The sequence below is a fragment of the Macaca thibetana genome, chromosome 1, assembly GCF_024542745.1.
Source record: "Macaca thibetana thibetana isolate TM-01 chromosome 1, ASM2454274v1, whole genome shotgun sequence".
In the NCBI taxonomy this organism is placed as follows: domain Eukaryota; kingdom Metazoa; phylum Chordata; class Mammalia; order Primates; family Cercopithecidae; genus Macaca; species Macaca thibetana.
The window spans coordinates 47,380,080-47,399,147 of record NC_065578.1 but is presented as its reverse complement, the minus strand read 5'-3'; the positions used below and the strand labels follow the sequence as shown (position 1 = coordinate 47,399,147).

At 39.1% G+C, this 19,068-nt stretch overlaps 1 protein-coding gene across 1 annotated transcript in view; it reads left to right on the top strand.

Annotated features, from left to right (window-relative positions):
• The window catches only part of LOC126961625 (selection and upkeep of intraepithelial T-cells protein 1), a 196,394-nt gene that overhangs the window by 11,942 nt on the left and 165,384 nt on the right, over positions 1-19,068 (top strand). Inside the window, exons 5-7 of the mRNA XM_050802173.1 lie at positions 467-748; positions 3,694-3,808; positions 5,936-6,039. Of these exons, the coding sequence (XP_050658130.1) occupies positions 467-748; positions 3,694-3,808; positions 5,936-6,039 (501 nt within the window). The remainder of the gene's footprint in view (positions 1-466; positions 749-3,693; positions 3,809-5,935; positions 6,040-19,068) is intronic.

Sequence of the window (19,068 nt, the reverse complement as noted above, 5' to 3'; positions counted from 1 at the left end):
TTTAATTAAAGTTGCAAATATGCATTTATAATGTTGTTTGTTATTTGTAATTTGTTATGGTGGCTCAGAAGTGGCTAATGGTGAAGATAAAAGAAAAAACATTAAGCCATAAATTCTATGAGGACTGAGATCTTGATTTTTTTGTATGTCATAATCCAAGGACCTAGTCGAGTTATGTGAATTTAGTTAATAGCCCACATTTTGAGTGAAAGAATAAATGAAAAAACAGGCATTTTCTCACCTCACTTACTTTGGACTATGTTGTTAATAGGTTTATCACAACACTTCAGTATGGCTTATCCCTGTTCCTATTTGAATGGCTTGTCATGACAATCAGCCCCATAGAGTTTAGCTATCAATATCTAGGGACACAGGGATGAAAGGGGGCAGGAAGTCTTTTCCCCTCTGTTCTCTGTTTTCTTCTCTTCCCCTAAATATAGTTTCTCCCTTTTTGTTTTCCAACCAGCTACAAGTTTAGAAATACAAATTCTTATTCATCCTCCGAATACCAAAGGTCTTTTAGTGGAGTGTAATTCAGAAGGTTGGTTCCCACAGCCTCAAATGGAATGGAGAGACAGCAGAGGAGAGATCATTCCACCTTCATCAAAATCCCATTCACAGGATGGAAACAAATTGTTCAACATGAAGATGAGCCTTCTCCTTAGAGATAGCTCCCATGGCAACATAACTTGCTACCTTCGAAATCCTATAACTGGTCAAGAGGAAAGGACAAGCATTGTCTTATCAGGTGCGATCTGAGTGTTTGTTCTTGAAATGATGGCCATTGCCATAAAATGTGTAAGTTAAAGAGGAAAAAATCATATGCATACTTTCTTCCCTTGGTTTCCAAGACATTACTTTCTCTTGGTTTTATTAATTGTCTTCTTGCTTGTTTTCTTTCATATTCTTTTTGTTACAGTCTTTTTCTTTTCACTCTGTCTTCTTGCTATTCAGGTTCCCAGTACATAGTTTTTGTTTTGTTTTTTAACTTCTATTTTAAGTTTAGGGGTACATGTTGAGGTTTGTTATATAGGTAAACTTATGCCATGGAGGTTTGTCATACAGATTATTTTGTCACCCAAGTATTAAGCCTAGTGCCCATTAATTATTTTTCTTGTTCTCTCGCTCTTCCGACCCTCCACTCTCCAACAGGCCCCAGTGTGTGTTGTTCCCCTCTACGTGTCCCTGTGTTCTTATCATTTAGCTCCCACTCATAAGTGAGAACATGTAATATTTGGTTTTCTGTTTCCCAGATTTCGTTTTTTGAGCCTTTCCTCTGATGTGAGTTCATTCTGTCTCAAGACTTTGAATACCATCAATGTGACTGTGGCTCCTCCAATAGTATCTCCTGCCCAGACCTCTCTCCAAACTCTGTTTTCATCTTCAAACTCAACATCTCAACAGAGAAGTCTAATAAATATCCTGAACCAAACACATCATAAAATTAACTCCTGATTACCTGCCAATTTGCTTAATTAATGTCTTTCCAGTCACACTTTTTGTTTTTTTGAGACAGAGTCTCGCTCTGTCACCCAGGCTGGAGTGCAATGGCACGATCTCAGCTCACTGCAACCTCAACTTCCTGGGTTCAAGCGATTCTCCTGCCTCAGCCTCCTGAGTAGCTGGGATTACAGGTGTGTGCCACCACGCCTGGCTCATTTTTGTATTTTTATTAGAGATGGGGTTTCACCATTTTGATCAGGCTGGTCTCCAACTCCTGACCTCGTGATCAGCCCCCCTCAGCCTCCCAAAGTGCAGGGATTACAGGTATGAGCCACCATGCCTGACCAGACCAATCACACCTTATATTTTCAGTTTCTCAGAACAAAATTATTGAATTCATCCTTGACACTAATTTTTCTCTCATATTCTGCATCACATCTAATAAGAAATATTGTTAGCTCTACCTTTAAAATATATCCAGCATCTCATCACTTCTCACCAACTTACTACTGCTATCCAAGTCTGAGACACCATCACCCATGGTCTGAACTTTGGTAATAGCATCCTAAATGTCCTCTTATTTCTACTCTTGCCTACTATGGTACATCCTCATCATATAAATAGGAACCCTCTGTTCAAGACCCTGCAATTTCTCCCCTTCGTTTTTCACAGTAAAATGCCCTTCAATGTCCTGCATTATCTCTGCGCCCATTACCTATCTGACGTCATATCCTAACACCCTCCTTTGTCCATTCTACTCTAGTCACACAGACCTCATTTCTGTTCCCAAACCTGCCAGACATGCTCCTGCCTTGGAGGCTTAGCTCTAGTTGGTCCCTCTTCCTAGAATGCTTTAACTTCCCCTATGTCCTTCCAGTCTCTGCTCAACTTAACTTCCCTAATAAAGAGTAATTTGACAAACCAGCCTGAAAAAAATGCCACCTGCCCCCAAATTACTTGATTCTTTCTCTCCTTACCTTACTTAATTTTTCTTTTTTCCATATTATTTTCACCATTTAGCCCAGCATACAACTAATTTATTATGTTTATTGTCACTTATCTGTCTCCCTCTAAAACCTGAAAATAGAAATCTTTGTTGGTTTTATACACTGATACACTCCAAGTGCTTCAAATATTGCACAGCACATAGCAGGAATGCAATAAATAATTGATACTTAAATGACTGAAATACAGTGTCTTGTAAACTGTCAAGTAAATATGAATGTGCTAGTGTTTGTGTATGTCTATGAAATTAATGTGAGAGCCACATGCTGAGAGGGATATTATCACTTACAGGAATGACCCCCCCTAACAATTTTAGCAATTTACTACATTCAAACATTTTTGCATTTATTTTCTCGTTTGATTTTCCAGAAAAAAAGCTTCATATTATGGTTGTGTCAGAAACAGCAATACAAACAGTTACAGGGGATAAAGGAGGACTAAACTACATATCTTCCTTCCCCCCAGTTCATAGCAGGATATATATGAATAAAACAAAGAAAGGAAAAGTAAGGGCCAGGGGAAGTCCTGCTGATTTATTTACAACTTCAGTGAAAAATGTTTTTTAAAAGTATATGCACTTAAAAAATGATGATTTAAAAGAATTATAATGAGCACAAACTTTGAACATGAGTTACAGTCCTGGGAATAGAGACATCTCAGGGAAATTTTATCTCTATTCATTAAATGTCAGAAAGCACGGAAGAGGCCAGGCGCCATGGCTCGTGCCTGTAATCCCAGCACTTTGAAAGGTCTGGCGGGTAGGATACCTTGAGCTCAGGAGTTTGAAACCAGCCTAGGCAACATAGCAAGACTTTGTCTCTACGAGAAATTAAAAAGTAAAAAATTAGTTGGGCATGATGGCATGTGCCTGTAGTCTCAGATACTCAGGAGGCTGATGTGAGAGGATCATTTGAGCCAGGGAAGTTGAGGATGCAATGAGCAGTGATTGCAACACTGCGATCCAGCTTTGGCGATATAGTGAGATTCTGTCACAAACAAACAAAAAACATGAAACAGCAGCCTTCACTCACCTTTGCTCCATCTTCAAACTAACTCACATTCAGCTCTGCCCTACTCCAGATCCTATCCCATTTTTCACGTGTTCAATTATAATTCCCAAATTGGACTTGGTTTATATTCAAAGGTGATAGGTATTAAATAGAAACATGCTTTGGATGAATCATCATTTCTAGTTTGGTGGGTTTAAGTTTTCTAAGTGGTAAGATTTGTGACTCCCTATTTCAGATAAACTATTTTCATGGGATTCTGTCTGGATACTGATTCTGGTTGCAATCTTGGCTGTTCTGCTATTCTTCATTATGATGCCCAGTGTTGAGCTACAGCAAAGAGAGCAACGTAAGTTGGCTTAAAGGATGAGAGATGCTAATGGGGGTGGGGAAGCTAAAGCTGCATGACCCATAATTCTCAGGTCTGTCTGTCTCAGGAAGTTCTGAACTCTGGGATGTATGTTATACATATGCTCTCCACCCATTCCTTGATCCTATGTACTGTTCTCTTTTGCTGCTGGAGCTGTTGACAATGCTGTTATCTGAAAGTGTGATATTTTTGTATCTCAACCAAGTTGAAACCTATTTTCCTTATGGTGACAGATTTTCAAACAGCCTAGGAAAGCTTTTTTTGCATTTAACACGTAACAAAATTTACACATATTTCTCACTTGAATTCTTAAGGAGGCCAATGACCCTTCAAGGCATAAAATAAAGTTTTAACTGCACAGCATCAGGAAAACATACCACATAGGGAGAGTTACACTAGCTGCAACACCAGGTGGTTTACTTTTCCTGAAACAAGATGCTTTCATTCATTGTCAACTACGGTGTTGGGGGCAGGGATTGGGGGAACTTGCACGATAAGCAAGAAAATTTAAGAGACAAAAAAATAACTGTTCATGATTTGGGGTTATGCTCAATTTAAGAAGCTTCAGACTCACAGATCTCTTCTGGCAGAGCTCTGTGTTTGAAGAGTAGTCTCCTGTGGTCTCCTCCTGCTTTTCACCAGGTCCCCAGTCCTCCTCCCACCACAGTTCTGCTGTCAGTGAAGGATTTGGGTCTTGGTCCTGCTGCACGTCTCTCCGCTTCTTGGATTTTCCCTTTACATTTCCAGCTGCTCTTCTGGCCTGAACTCTGTTATCTGACCCTCAGAACTGCCATTTTCCACCACTGTGGTTGGGGAAGACACCACTCCACCAGAAAGCCACCAGTCCCCAACGTTCACCCCTGCTAGCTGCTGTTCTGCAAAATAAACTGTATTGTAGCTTCTATCGGCTTATTTACACTATCCAAGGTTTTAGAGATTTGTGTTTTCTAATGTTCCTACTTCAATACATCTTTTAATGCTTGTCCTTATTTAATACTTACCTGCTTCTGTGTATCTTGCAGTTTGTTGAACATTCCAAGGTCACATGTGTAACAACTGACATTTCCCAGATAGCTCTTCAGAGATTAGTAGTCAGGAGCATCTCTAAATTGACCTTTGCCAAACTGAGTGTGCCCAGTTATTCAACTGTTTCTCATGGGCATCATTTGAGTTTCTGAAAATCTCTTCAACTTTATTTAAAAGGTGTTGGTGAATCAGTTGGAATAAATCATTTTTAAGGATGCAGAATTAGTTTTATAATAGCAATTATTACATAATCATTAGAGGCTAACATTTGTTGTATTTTTACTACTGAAAAACTCCACACCAACAGATACACAGAAATTAGTGCATTTAACTTCCATAATACACTTTGAATTAAATTTTATTATGCCTCTAATTTCTACATTATGAAAATAAACACACCAAAGTTAACTATTGCACCTAAAATCACACAGCTTGTAATTGTAGGAAACAAGATCGATTATAAGCCACATGGACACTGTATTCCATATTTTAACCACTAAGTTCCAGTGTGCCTATAACACTCCAGTGGTGGAATGGCATCACCTGTGGTAGTAAGCACCACATCATAGACTATTTTATGGACAGACTAGATAGCCAAGTGATGTTGCTGTTACATGTGCTAAAGAAGATTTTTAATATTATTTTGTTGAAAACACTTTTACTCATGAGATTCGTATATCCAAAGCTCATATGATCTTTTAGGCAATTCACAGGTCTCCAGAACTATTGGACTCCCAGCCTCTTTCAAGCCCAGGTGAAATGATAACAATCGGAGCGTAACTCCATCTAGTGCTCTAATGAAGCCCATTGATTGACGGACTAGATGGAGAGAAAGAAAGTTTTGTTTTCCTCCAGACCTGTTGAGCCTCAACCCAAACCTGTCCCATCCTAGAAACAGCCGTTCTTCTTGTCTCTGTCACCCACAGCTCTCTGATCTTTAGACCTAAGCCTTAGCCCAAATCTAAATGAATTCAGGGGGGTGGCATCAAAACATACCTCTTGATTTCTTGACACATTGTGCCCCAATATAAAGTGCCTCCACACCAATAACTAATAATTACAATATCTCTTCTTCTTCAGGTAGGTGCTGTGACTGGAATTCTCCCTGCCTGATAGGCATTGGGATAGTTTTCTCTTCAATGTGTGTAATCATTGGACTCACTATCACTTTGCATCACAGAAACAGAGGTACGTGGATTAAAAGGATGGGAACTTGCTGAAAGTATCTCCTTTTCTAAATGCCCATTCTCTGGCAAGATATTTAGCCAAAGAGCAATGATACTTGTTTGAACTACTGGAACACTACATACTTGGACCTCATGTCCTGGGATTTGGAATCCAGCCTCCTAAAGTTTGTGAGCTTAATGCTACAAACTCCTGATACTTCTGCTCCTAGGAAAAGAAAATATTTCTTTTAGTTGATAGCTTTATTTTTGTCATATATCGGACATCACATGATCAAATAAATTATGCTGATTTTTACCATACTTTTAGTCCAGAAGGGATAATAATTCAGTATATCATAAATATTTTAGGTCATAGGTATTTTTTCAGATATCCAATATAAATCAAAAGACACTCTTCTCAAAATTAGTCACATGTTGACACACAGTTTGCTAAATTTCATGGTCTGCATTGACACCTGAAACCGATTCTTTTCCTTTTTGGTAAAATGGAAACGGTAGTTTTGAAAATGTTGTGATAGCTGAACTCAACATCGTTGACATGTGCCCTCAGCTTTATCTTTGAAGTCCCTATGGAAATGACATATGCAAGGCAATAATCAGTCAGTCATTCTTCTTCATAAGCTGGAGCTATAGCCAAAAATCACAAGTTATAAAGTAGAGCTGGACTCTTCAGAGGATTTTTTTCAATAATTTTCTCCTGTGAAATGAAGACACAAATGACCTTAAACCAAATTAAAGTGTTTTTTGTATTTTACTCCAAAAATGTCCATACCTCAGCCAGTGAATAATAACTGTAGACTAAATAGCACATCCACTTTTACCAGAAGAAAAGGAGCAAAGTGATTTGATATTAGTTAATATATATTACATGCTTATTACGTGTGCTAAGAATTTTATACAGATTAGTATATTCAATCTTTAGTGAAAGAGATGTTACAGGTGACAAATTCTGGTACAGAAGGAAGCTAAATATCTTATCCAAGATGACCTAGCTAAATAATGGCAGAGCCAGGATCCCAACTCAGGCACTTACATGCCTTCACCGTGTGTTTCAAAAATATTAGTATACTGTTTTAAGGGAAAACAGAAAGGAAAAAATATTGTAAATGCATCATGAAATTGAGAGGTAATGTATTCTAGATTCAAGTCATTGTCAATATATGTTTTAAAGATATTTTCTTCCACTCTGTGGGATACATTCTCCCACAAAGTATTTTCAAAAACAGAAAATTTTATTATTTATTTTGGTAAAATCTACATAACATAAAATGTACTGTTTTAACCATTTTAAGTGTACAGTTTGGACGCATTGAGTACATTCACGTTGTGCACCCATCACCACAATTCATCTGAGCTTTTTCATCTTCCCAAACTGAAATTCTGTACACATCAAACAGTAATTCCCTATTTGCCCCTCTGTCAAAGCCCTGGCAACCCACATTCTACTTTTGGTCTCTATGATTTTCAGTACTCAAAGTTCCTCATATAAGTGGAATTATAGAAATATTTGTCTTTTTATAACAGACTTGTTTCACTTAGCATAATGTCCTCAATGCTCATCCATACTATAGCACATTGAAGAATTCCATTCCTTTTTAGACTAATATTCCATTTTATGAATATAGCACATTTTGCTTCTCCATTCATCCATCAATTGGCATTTGTGTTGCTTCCATATCTTAGCTATTGTGTATAATCCTACTATAAATAGGAATGTACAAATATCTCCTCAAGCCCTTCCTTTTAATTCCTTTTGGGTATATACCCAAAGTGGAACAGATGGATCATATGGTAATCCTATTTTTATTTTTTTGAGGAACCACCATATGGTTTTCCCCAGTGACTGTACCCTTTTACATTCCTACTAAAAGTGCATGAGGGTTTTAATTTTGTTACATATTTGCCAGCACTTGCATGTATGTATGTATGTGTATATATATTATATTGTATAGAGATAATCTATTTATGAGATATATATACATACATACATTATCCAAATACTTCCATTTGTATATATACTATACATATATATGTATATATACACACACACACATACACACACACACATTATATTGTGTGTGTACATTGTGTGTGTATATATAAACATACACTACATTGTTATTAATCCTACTCTGCAGTTGAGCAATAGAACTTACACCTTTTGTTTAATGGTATGTGCATGCCCATTAAGCTCTCTCTCTTAATTCCCCCTCATATCCCCTCATCCCAGCCTCTAGTATCTATCATTCTTCTTTCTATGTTTATGAGTAAGCTTTTTCAGCTCCCACGTATGAGGGAGAACATGCAATATTTGTCTTTCTCTGCCTGAGTTATTTCACTTAACATAATAACCTCCCGTTCCATATAACTTTCTGCAAATGACATGATTTTCTTCTTAATTGGCAAATGCTATTCCATTGTGTGTATGTACCACATTTTCTTTATCCATTCATCCACTGATGAACACTTAGGTTGATTGTGTATCTTTGCTATTGTGAATTGTGATGCAATAAATATACAAGAGTAGGTATTCCTGTGATATACTGATTTCTATGCTTTTGTATAGATACCAAGTAGTGAGGTTGATGAATTTATTTTTAGTTTTTTGAAAAATCTCCATACTGTTTTCTACAATGGTTCTACTACTTTACATTCCCACCAACAGAGTATGAGTTCTGTTTTCTCCACGTCCTTATCATCAACTGTTATTTATTTTATTTTACTTTTTAATAGTAGTCATTTTAAATTGTGTAAGATGATATCTTATTGTGGTTTTTATTTGCATTTTCTTGATGATTAGTGATGTTGAGCATTACTGATGAATGACAAATAAATGGAAAGACATCTCATTCTCATGGACTAGAAGAATTAATCCTGTAAAAATGACCATGCTGCCCAAAGCAATGTATGAATTTGGTGCAATTCCTATCAAAATACCGTTAAGGTTTTTCACAAAAATGGAAGAAATAATTCTAAAATTTGCATGAAACTAAAAAAGAGCCAGCATAGCTAAAGCAATTGTGAGCAAAACAAACAAAACTGGAGGTATCACACTGCCTGACTTGAAAATGTATTACAAGAGTATAATAATCAAAACAGCATGGTATTGGAATAAAAATATACACATTGACCAATGGAACAGAATAGAAAAACTCAGAAGGGAGTCTACTTATGTACAGACAACTGATTTTTGACAAAAACACTAAGAATATACACTGGCAAAAGGACACTCTCTTAAAAACCAAATAGCAATATGCAGAAGAATGAAACTGGACCATTATCTCTTAACATGTTCACAAATCAACTGAAGGTGAAATTAAAGACATAAATGTAAGGCCTTAAATTATAAAAATTCTGAAAGAAAACACAGGGGAAATACTTGACAACAATAGTCTAAGCAAATATTTTATGACTTTGACCTCAAAAGCACAGACAACTAAAATAGAAATAGGCAAACGGGAATATATTAAGCTAAAAATCTCCCATGCCACAAAATAAATAATCAGCAGAAGAAAGAACCTGTTAAGTGGGAGAAAATATTTGCCAACTAGTCATCCAACAAGAGACTAATCCAGGATATACAAGAAACTGAAGCAACACATCAATTTTATTATTATTATTTCACTAAAAGCTGGGAAAAGTCATGGCTAGACAATTCTCTTTTCTTTCCCCCAGGTTAAATTTTATGTTAGATTTGGGAGTACATGTAAAGGTTTCTTACATGAATAAACACGTATCACAGGGGTTTACTGTACATATATCATCATCCAGATATTAATGCCAGTACCTAATATCTTTTCTGCTCCTCTTCCTCCTCCCACCCTCCACACTCAAGTAGACCCCAGTATCTGTTGTTTTCTTCTTTGTGTTCATAAGTTCTTATCACATAGCTCCCAATTTATAAACAAAAACATGTGGTATTTGATTTTCTGTTCTTCCATTAGTTTACTAAGGATAATGGCCTCAAGTTCAATTCATGTTCCTGCAAAGGTCAAAATCTCATTCATTTTTATGGCTGCACAGTATTCCATGATGTATATGTATGACATTTTCTTTATCCAATCTGTCATTGATGGACATTTAGGTTAATTCCATGTTTTTCCTTGAGCCTTTTTTTCATATGCTTGTTAGCTACATGTATGCTTCTTTTGAGAAGTAATGTCCTTTCCCACTTTTTAATTGAGCTGTTTGTTTTTCTCTTGTAAATTTGTTTAAGTTCCTTACAGATACTGGATAGTAGGCCTTTGTCAGATGCATGGTTTGCAAATATTTTTTTTCATTCTGTAAGTTGTCTTTTCACTCTGTTGATAGTTTCTTTTGCTGTGCGGGAGCTCCTAAGTTTAATTAAATCCTACTTGCCAATTATTGCTTTTGTTGCAATTGCTTTTGGTGTCTTTGTCATGAAATCTTTGCCTTCTCCAGTGTCCAGGATGGTAGTGCCTAGGTTGTCTTCTGTGGTTTTTATAATTTTTAGTTTTACATTTAAGTCTTTAATCTATCTTAAGTTGATGTTTGTATATGACATAAAGAAGGGGTCCAGCTTCAATCTTCTGCATATGGCTAGCCAGTTATTCTAGCACCATTTATTGAATAGGATTCTTTTCCTCATTGCTTGTTTTTATCAGTTTTGTTGAAGATCGGATGATCATAGATGTGTAGCATTATTTCTGGGCTATATTTCTGTTCTATTGGTCTATGTACCTGATTTTATAGCAGTACTATGTTGTTTTGATTACTGTAGCCTTATAGTATAGTTTGATGTCAGGTAATATAATGCCTCCAGTTTTGTTCCTGTTACTTAGGATTGCCTGTGCCAATTGGGCTTTTTTCTGTTCCATATGGATTAAAAAATATTTTTTTCTTGCTCTGTGAAGAATAATGATGGTGTTTTGATGGAAATTGCATTGAATCTATAAATTGCATGGGGCAGTATAGCTATTTTAATGTTATTGATTCTTCCAATCCATGAGCATGGGATTTTAAAAATTTGTGTCTTCTCTGATTTCTCTGAGCATTTTTTGTTTTTTGGTGTTTTTTTTTTTTTTTTTTTTGTATTTCTCATTGTAGAAATCTTTCACCCCCCTGGTTAGCTGTATTTCTAAGTACTTTATTCTTTTTGTGGCAATTGTGAATGGGATTGCTTTTCTGATTTGGCTCTTGGTTTGGCCGTTGTTGGTGTAGAGGAATGCTAGTGATTGTTGTACATTGATTTCATATCCTGTAACTTTGTTGAAGTTGTTTTTCAGCTGAAAAAGCTTTTGGGCCAAGATTGTGGGGTTTTCTAGATATAGAATCATGTCATCTGCAAACTTCCTCTCTTTCTATATGGATGTGCTTTAGTTATTTCTCTTGCCTGATTGCTCTGGCTGGGACTTCCAATACCATGCTGAACAGAAATAGTGAGAAAGAGCATCCTTACTTGTGCCAGTTTTCAAGGGGAATGTTTCTAGCTTTTGCTTATTCAGTATAATGTTGGCTGTGGATTTGTCATAGATGGCTCTTATTATTTTGAGGTATACTTCTTCAATACCTAGTTTATTGAGAGTTTTTAAAATGATGTGTTGAATTTTACTGAAAGCCTTTTCTACATCTGTTGAGACAATCGTGTGGTTTTTGTCTTTAGTTCTGTTTATGTGATAAATCACATTTATTGATTTGTGTATGTTGAAACAATATTACATTCCAGGAGAAAAGCCTACTTGATCATGGTGGATAAGCTTTTTGATGTGCTGCTGTATCTGATTTGAAGTATTTTCTTGGGGATTTTTGACTCAATGTTATGGAAGGATATTGGCCTGATCTGTTTTGTTGTTGTTGTGTCTCTGTCAGGTTTTTGTATCAAGATGATGCTGTCATTATAAAATGAGTTGGGGAGAGATCCCTCCTCCTCAAGTTTTGGAATTGTTTCTGTAGGAATGCTGCCAAGTCTTTTTTGTACAGATGGTAGAATTTGCTTGTGAATTCATCAGGCCCTGAGCTGTTTTTGGTTGGTAAGCTATTTATTACTGATTCAATTCTGGAGTTTGTTATTGGTCTGTTCAGGGAATCAGTTTCTTTCTAGCTAAGTCTTGAGTGGGTGTATGTGTCCAGAAATTTATTCATGTCTTCTAGGTTTTCTAGTTTGTAGAGGTGTTCATAGTAATTTCTGATGGTTGTTTTTATTTCTGTGGGGTCGGTAGTAACATTCCCTTAATCATTTTTAAGTGTATTTATTTGGTCTTCTCTATTTTCTTTATTACTCTAGATGGTTGTGGCCTACTTTGTTACTGTAAAAAATAAACTTCTAATTTATTGATATTTAGAATGTTTTTTGGGTTTCAATTTGCTTCAGTTCAGCTCTGATTTTTGTGATTTCTCATCTTCTGCTGGCTTTGGGGTTGATTTGCTCTCGCTTCTCTAATCCTTTCAGTTGTAAAGTTAAGTCGTCAATTTTATATCCTTCTAACTTTTTGATGTGGGCATTTAGTGCTATGAATTTCCCTCTGAACACTGCCTTAGCTGTGTCCCAGAGATTCTGGCATGTTATATCTCTTTTCTCATTCTTTCTGCTTGATTTCTTAATTTCATTATTTACCCAAAAGTTATTCAGGAGCATTTAATTTAATTTCTATGTAATTGCATCATTTTGAGCAATTTTCATTATCCTGACTTCTATTTCTATTGTGTTGTAGTCTGAGACTGTTTTTGGTATAATTTTTTTTTCTACATTTGTTGAGGACTGTTTTATGTCCAATTATTGGTGAGTTTTAGAGCATGTGCCATTTGGTGATGAGAAAAATATATATTCTGCTGTTTTTGAAGGGAGAATTTTGTAAAGGTCCATCAGATCCATTTGGTTCAATGTTGAGTTTAGGTCCTGAATATCCCTGTTAATTTTCTGCCTTGATGATCTAATACTTCAGTGAACTATTGGAGTCTCCCACTATTATTGTGTGGCAGCCTATGTCTTTTTTTTTAAGTCTGTTAGAACTTTTAAGTCTGTTAGAATTCTATTTCTGCCATCCCAGCCAGTTCAGCCTGGTGGAGGACTCTTGATGGAGACCTGGTGTGGTCATTTGGAGGGCATAAAACACTCGGACATTTGAGTTACTGGAGTTCTTGTGTTGGTTCTTTCTCACTCTGTGTGTGGGTGTTCCTTTGACTGCAATGTAGATTGAGTAGAGTCAACAGACTTCTTTTCTGGATGTTTTCCCTTGACCAGGGCTTTATGCAGGGTTTTTATTTGAAGCTGACTTATTGCCCCTTGTTTCAGAGCAGGAGAATGTTAGTCAAGTATTTTTGATGTTGAAACTTTAGGGTGTGATCCAACAGGTGGCACTTGGGTTTACTGGTCAGCTGGTAGACTCTTTCTTGGCTGTGTGGCTCCCCCATGTTTATTCACAGTTGTAGCCATGTTTTCTGTCAATGCTCTGAAAATATGGTTTCCTGTCATCACTGATGGCTGGCTGTAGATCATAAGTTGCAACTCCTGGACTGCCCACTGCAACTCTGGGGGTGATCTCAATGTGTATGTTCCTTCCCCAACTTGGAGGCAGCAGAGGAAGGATTCTTAGTGGTTGCAGCCAAGAGTTGTTTGCTTATCTCCTGGGGGCTCCACTACAGAGAAATCCAGGTTAGCAAGTCTTCAGTGCAATCAGCCCAGGATGGAGGGTCTGTGCTGTGAACCCAAGCCAGGGGTTCCCTGTCTGGTGACAAGCAGTGGGGAGTGTGTGGGACCCATGAGAGACTGACTGGCCTCTCCTTGGGTCGACTGCTGCTTGTTGGTAGTGTGGATAAGCACTTAAGTTCTTTGATCCTTTTTTAGTGTAATGGTAGCAAGGGCAGTTTCTCTGCAGCAGCAATGGCAGAGACACTTCCAGTTGCCCTTGGAGGCTCTGTCTAGGGAGTTGTCAAGTTGTTACTGGCTTAATATCTCGGTGGGGAGTGGCTGGAAGTTCAGGCCTGGAGGACCTGCCCAGTGAGCAGATATGGGAGCAGGCACGTATGTAACATTCTGGCCACTTTTTCATAGGGCTACTGCAGTATGCTTGTGGCCCATTCCAGTGTCTTGTAACCTCAGATTTCCCAGTGCCTGGAGGTATCACCAGTAAAGGCTGGTGACCTGTCCCTCCTGCTGGGAGCTCCTTCTTAGGGAGGTGCAATGCCACTACCAGTCGCTGGTTGGAATTCCAAGCCAGTGGGTCTTATCTTGTGAGGTGCCATGGAAATGGGGCCTGCAGTCTTCATTTCTGAGTCCCCTGGATTCAGCCTCTTTCCTAGGGTTGTGTTCAGGGATCTAACCTCCCACTTTACTGGAGCTACAACTACTTGTGTGGGAATGTCCACATATCTAAGGTTCCAGGGTTTCCACACATGCCTGCGTGGTTGCTCTGCCAAAATTCCATATGATGCTGTCTGTCAGACAGAAAGCCTTGGTGGAGTGGATTCACCAGATCTCCTGACCTGAGGGTTGCAGAGATACATGGGAGAAGCATGGTTTCCCAGGGTCACACACTCACAGTTCTCTAGGCAGGGGAGGTTCCCATGGCTCTGTGTTGCTCCTGGGTGGGCTGTTTTCCTGTCTTGTTTTTCTTCATTCTCTGTGGGTCATGTTGCTTCCTTGATTAGTCCCAGTGTGTGTGCCTGGATGTTTCAGTTAAAGGTGTTGTATTTAACGATTCCTTCATTCCTCTCCATGAGAACCATGCACACTAGCTACTTCTAGTCTGCCGTCTTGGCCCCTCATTTGGATGATTCACAAAAGAAGACACACTAATATGTTTTTTCATTGTAATTTTGGCTATTGAGGGTCTCTTAAAATTTCATCTGAATTTTAGAATGGGTTTTTTTATTTTGGCGAAAAAGTTCCATTGCATTTTGATAGGGGTTGCATTAAATCTATAGATCAAAGAAATAGAGAAAATAAAAGGAGTACAGAGTTCTAGCCTTTTAAATTGCCTGAATGTCACCTCAGGTAGAACAGGTCTGCTCAGGTCTTGCAACAGCAGAGGAGATGCAACAACAATGGTTCCCCTTTCTGTATCTGCACCTTTTTGATCAGAAGCAGCAATGAGTGATCAGACAACACATCGCCAATATTTAGAGGAAAAAGTTATTTTTGTCCCCCGTGGCTGTTGCAATCTTTGTGCAGGCTGCTCCAGGAGCACATGCACAACTGTCTGCTATGGGGCTAGGGGTAGGGAATGTGTGGTTGCTACTGTGCTAAAAGCTGAAATTGACCGCAGTTAACTACAGTTTAGCATCCAACCCTTCCCCCCCGTAGTTGCAAACTTTCAATAGACTCCAGAGATTCAAAAGTTATGTCAGACAGATTCTGCTGGTGTAATTGTTATTTACATGAGAAGGCAGATTGTCAGTTCCTTCTACTCTATCATCTTTCCAGAATGTCCTATATTGCCTTTTAAAATGTTCTTTACACTACAGTCAGAATAAGCCTCTTTGTGTCTATAGGATCTTGACAATTTGTTCAAAAGACTTCAATGAACTTCTATTTATCACTTCTTAGGCTGGTTTTCAAATCCCTAAATGGTCTGATCCTGATTATTTCTTACTTATACATTGGATAAATAGTTCTGGCCATAAATTTTTTGAAAATAAAAACCTTAGACAAATTAAACAGAGTTTAATTGAGTAAAGAATATTTAATCAGACAGCCTTCTAAACCATAATAGGTTCAGAGATATTCCAGTGCTGCTGTTACTGGTGGATGGTATTGACTATGGTCATTCAGGTTCTTGACGTGTTGAACAAGGAATTGGACAAAACACAGAAACAAAGCAATGAAAGAACAATGTCGTGCATGCACAGATTTACTGAAGCAAAAGTACACGCCATGGAATGGAGTGAGAGCAGACTTGAGCAAGAGGCTCAAGAGCCCCACTTGCAATGTTCCTTGGTTTTTTGTTTTGTTTTGTTTTGTTTTGAGACAGAGTCTCACTCTGTTGCCCAGGCTAGAGTGCAGTGGCATGAACTTTGCTAACTGCAAGCTCAGCTTCCCGGGTGCACACCATTCTCCTGCCTCAGCCTCCTGAGTAGCTGGGACTACAGGTGCCCACCACCTTGCCTGGTTAATTTTTTCTATTTTTTAGTAGAGACGGGGTTTCATCATGTGAGCCAGGATGGTCTTGATCTCCTGACCTCGTGATCCACCCGCCTCAGCCTCCCAAAGTTCTGGGATTACAGGCGTGAGTTAATATGCTGATCATTGTCCCTCCCACTGTGCTCTCAGGTGATAGATGATTGGTTATTTCTTTACCTCCTGTTTTTGCCAAGTTAGCACTTTAATGAGTGCTCTGATTGGTCAGGTGTGAGCTAAGTTGCAAAAAGAGATAGACAAAGAGATAGACAAAGGGTTTTTTCCTCAAACACCTGGGAGGAGCCATCTATTGTCCTGTCTTGAAGGGAGTTCCTTCTAGGTCTGGTCGGACCTTTGTATGGTAACTAAGATTTAAATCCCCTAGGGAATTATCAGTGGTTAGTGTTAAATTACCTTTTTCTAACAATAGCCCCATACTTTAACCAGAGTGCCAATATTCCCCGATTATGCCCCCTCCAAGCAGTGGGAGGAGGAGAATTTGGCCCAGCCAGAGTGCATGTACCTTTTTCTCTCTCAGACTTGAAGCAAATTACAATAGACCTAGGTAAATTCTCAGATAACCCTGATGGCAATATTGATGTTGTACAAGGGTTAGGACAATCCTTTGATCTGACATGGAGAGATATAATGATACTGCTAAATCAGACACTAACCCCACATGAGAGAAGTGCTGCCATAACTGCAGCCCGAGAGTTTGGTGATCTCTGGTATCTCAGTCAGGTCAATGATAGGATGACATCAGAGGAAAGAGAACGATTCCCCACAGGCCAGCAGGCAGTTCCCATTGTAGACCCTCACTGGGACACAGAATCAGAACATGGAGACTGGTGCTGCAGACATTTGCTAACTGGCATGTTAGAAGGACTAAGGAAAAGAAGGAAGAAGCCTATTAATTATTCAATAATGTCCACTATAACACAGGGAAAGGAAGAAAATCCTACTGCCTTTCTGGAGAGACTAAGGGAGGCATTCAGGAAGCATCCCTCCCTGTCACCTGACTCTACTGATGACCAACTAACCTTAAAGGATCAGTTTATCACTCAGTCAGCTGCAGACATTAGAAAAAAAAACTTCAGAAGTCTGCCTTAGGCCCAGAGCAAAACTTAGAAACCCTATTGAACTTGGCAACCTTGGTTATTTATAATATAGAATCAGGAGGAGCAGACGGAATGGGACAAATGGGATTAAAAAAAGGCCACCGCTTTAGTCATGGCCCTCAGGCAAGTGGACTTTGGAGGCTCTGGAACAGGGAAAGGCTGGGCAAATCGAATGCCTAATAGGGCTTGCTTCCAGTGCAGCATACAAGGACACTTTAAAAAAGATTGTCCGAATAGAAATAAGCCGCCCCCTCGTCCGTGCCCCTTTTGTCAAAGGAGTCACTGGAAGGCCCACTGCTCCAGGGGATGAAGGTCCTCTGAGTCAGAAGCCACTTACCAGATGATCCAGCAGCAGGACTGAGGGTGCCCGGGGCAAGCACCAGCCTATGCCATCACCCTCCCAGAGCCCCAGGCATGGTTGACCATTGAGGACCAGGAGGTTAACTGTCTCCTGGACACTGGCATGGCCTTCTCAGTCTTACTCTCCCATCCCGGACAACTGTCCTCCAGATCTGTCACTATCCGAGGGTCCTAGGACAGCCAGTCACTAGATACTTCTCCCAGTCACTAAGTTGTGACTGGGGAACTTTACTCTTTTCACATGCTTTTCTAATTATGCCTGAAAGCCCCACTCCCTTGTTAGGGAGAGACATTCTAGCAAAAGCAGGGGCCATTATACACCTAAACATAAGAGAAGGAACACCCTTTGTTGTCCCCTGCTTGAGGAAGGAATTAATCCTGAAGTCTGGGCAACAGAAGGACAATATGGGCGAGCAAAGAATGGCCATCCTGTTCAAGTTAAACTAAGGGATTCCACCTCCTTTCCCTACCAAAGGCAGTACCCCTTAGACCCGAGGCCCAACAAGGACTCCAAAAGATTGTTAAGAGCCTAAAAGCACAAGGCCTAGTAAAACCATGCAATAGCCCTGGCAATACTCCAATTGTAGGAGTACAGAAACCCAATGGACAGTGGAGGTTAGTGCAAGATCTCAGGATTATCAATGAGGCCATTGTCCCTCTATACCCAGCTGTACCTAACCCTTATACTCTGCTTTCCCAAATACCAGAGGAAGCAGAGTGGTTTACAGTCCTGGACCTTAAGGATGCCTTTTTCTTCATCCCTGTACATCCTGACTCTCAATTCTTGTTTGCCTTTGAAGATCCTTCAAACCCAACGTCTCAACTCACCTGGACTGTTTTACCCTAAGGGTTCAGGGATGGCCCCCATCTATTTGGCCAGGCATTAGCCCAAGACTTGAGCCAGTTCTTATACCTGGACACTCTTGTCCTTCAGTACATGTATGATTTGCTTTTAGCTGCTCATTCAGAAACCTTGTGCCATCAAGCCACCCAAGCGCTCTTAATTTCCTCACCACCTGTGGCTACAGGTTTCCAAACCAAAGGCTCAGCTCTGCTCACAGCAGGTTAAATACTTAGGGCTAAATTATCCAAAAGCACCAGAGCCCTCAGTGAGGAATGTATCCAGCCTATACTGGCTTATCCTCATCCCAAAACTCTAAAGCAACAAAGAGGTTTCCTTGGCATAACAGGTTTCTGCTGAATATGGATTCCCAGGTACAGTGAAATAGCCAGACCATTATATACACTAATTAAGGAAACTCAGAAAGCCAGTACCCATTTAGTAAGATGGACACCTGAAGCAGAAGCAGCTTTCCAGGCCCTAAAGAATGCCCTAACCCAAGCCCCAGTGTTAAGCTTGCCAAGAGGGCAAGACTTTATATGTCACAAAAAAAAACAGGAAAAATCACAAAAAAAACAGGAATAATCACAAAAAAAACAGGAACCTTTTAGAGGTTCCCTTGACTGATCCTGACCT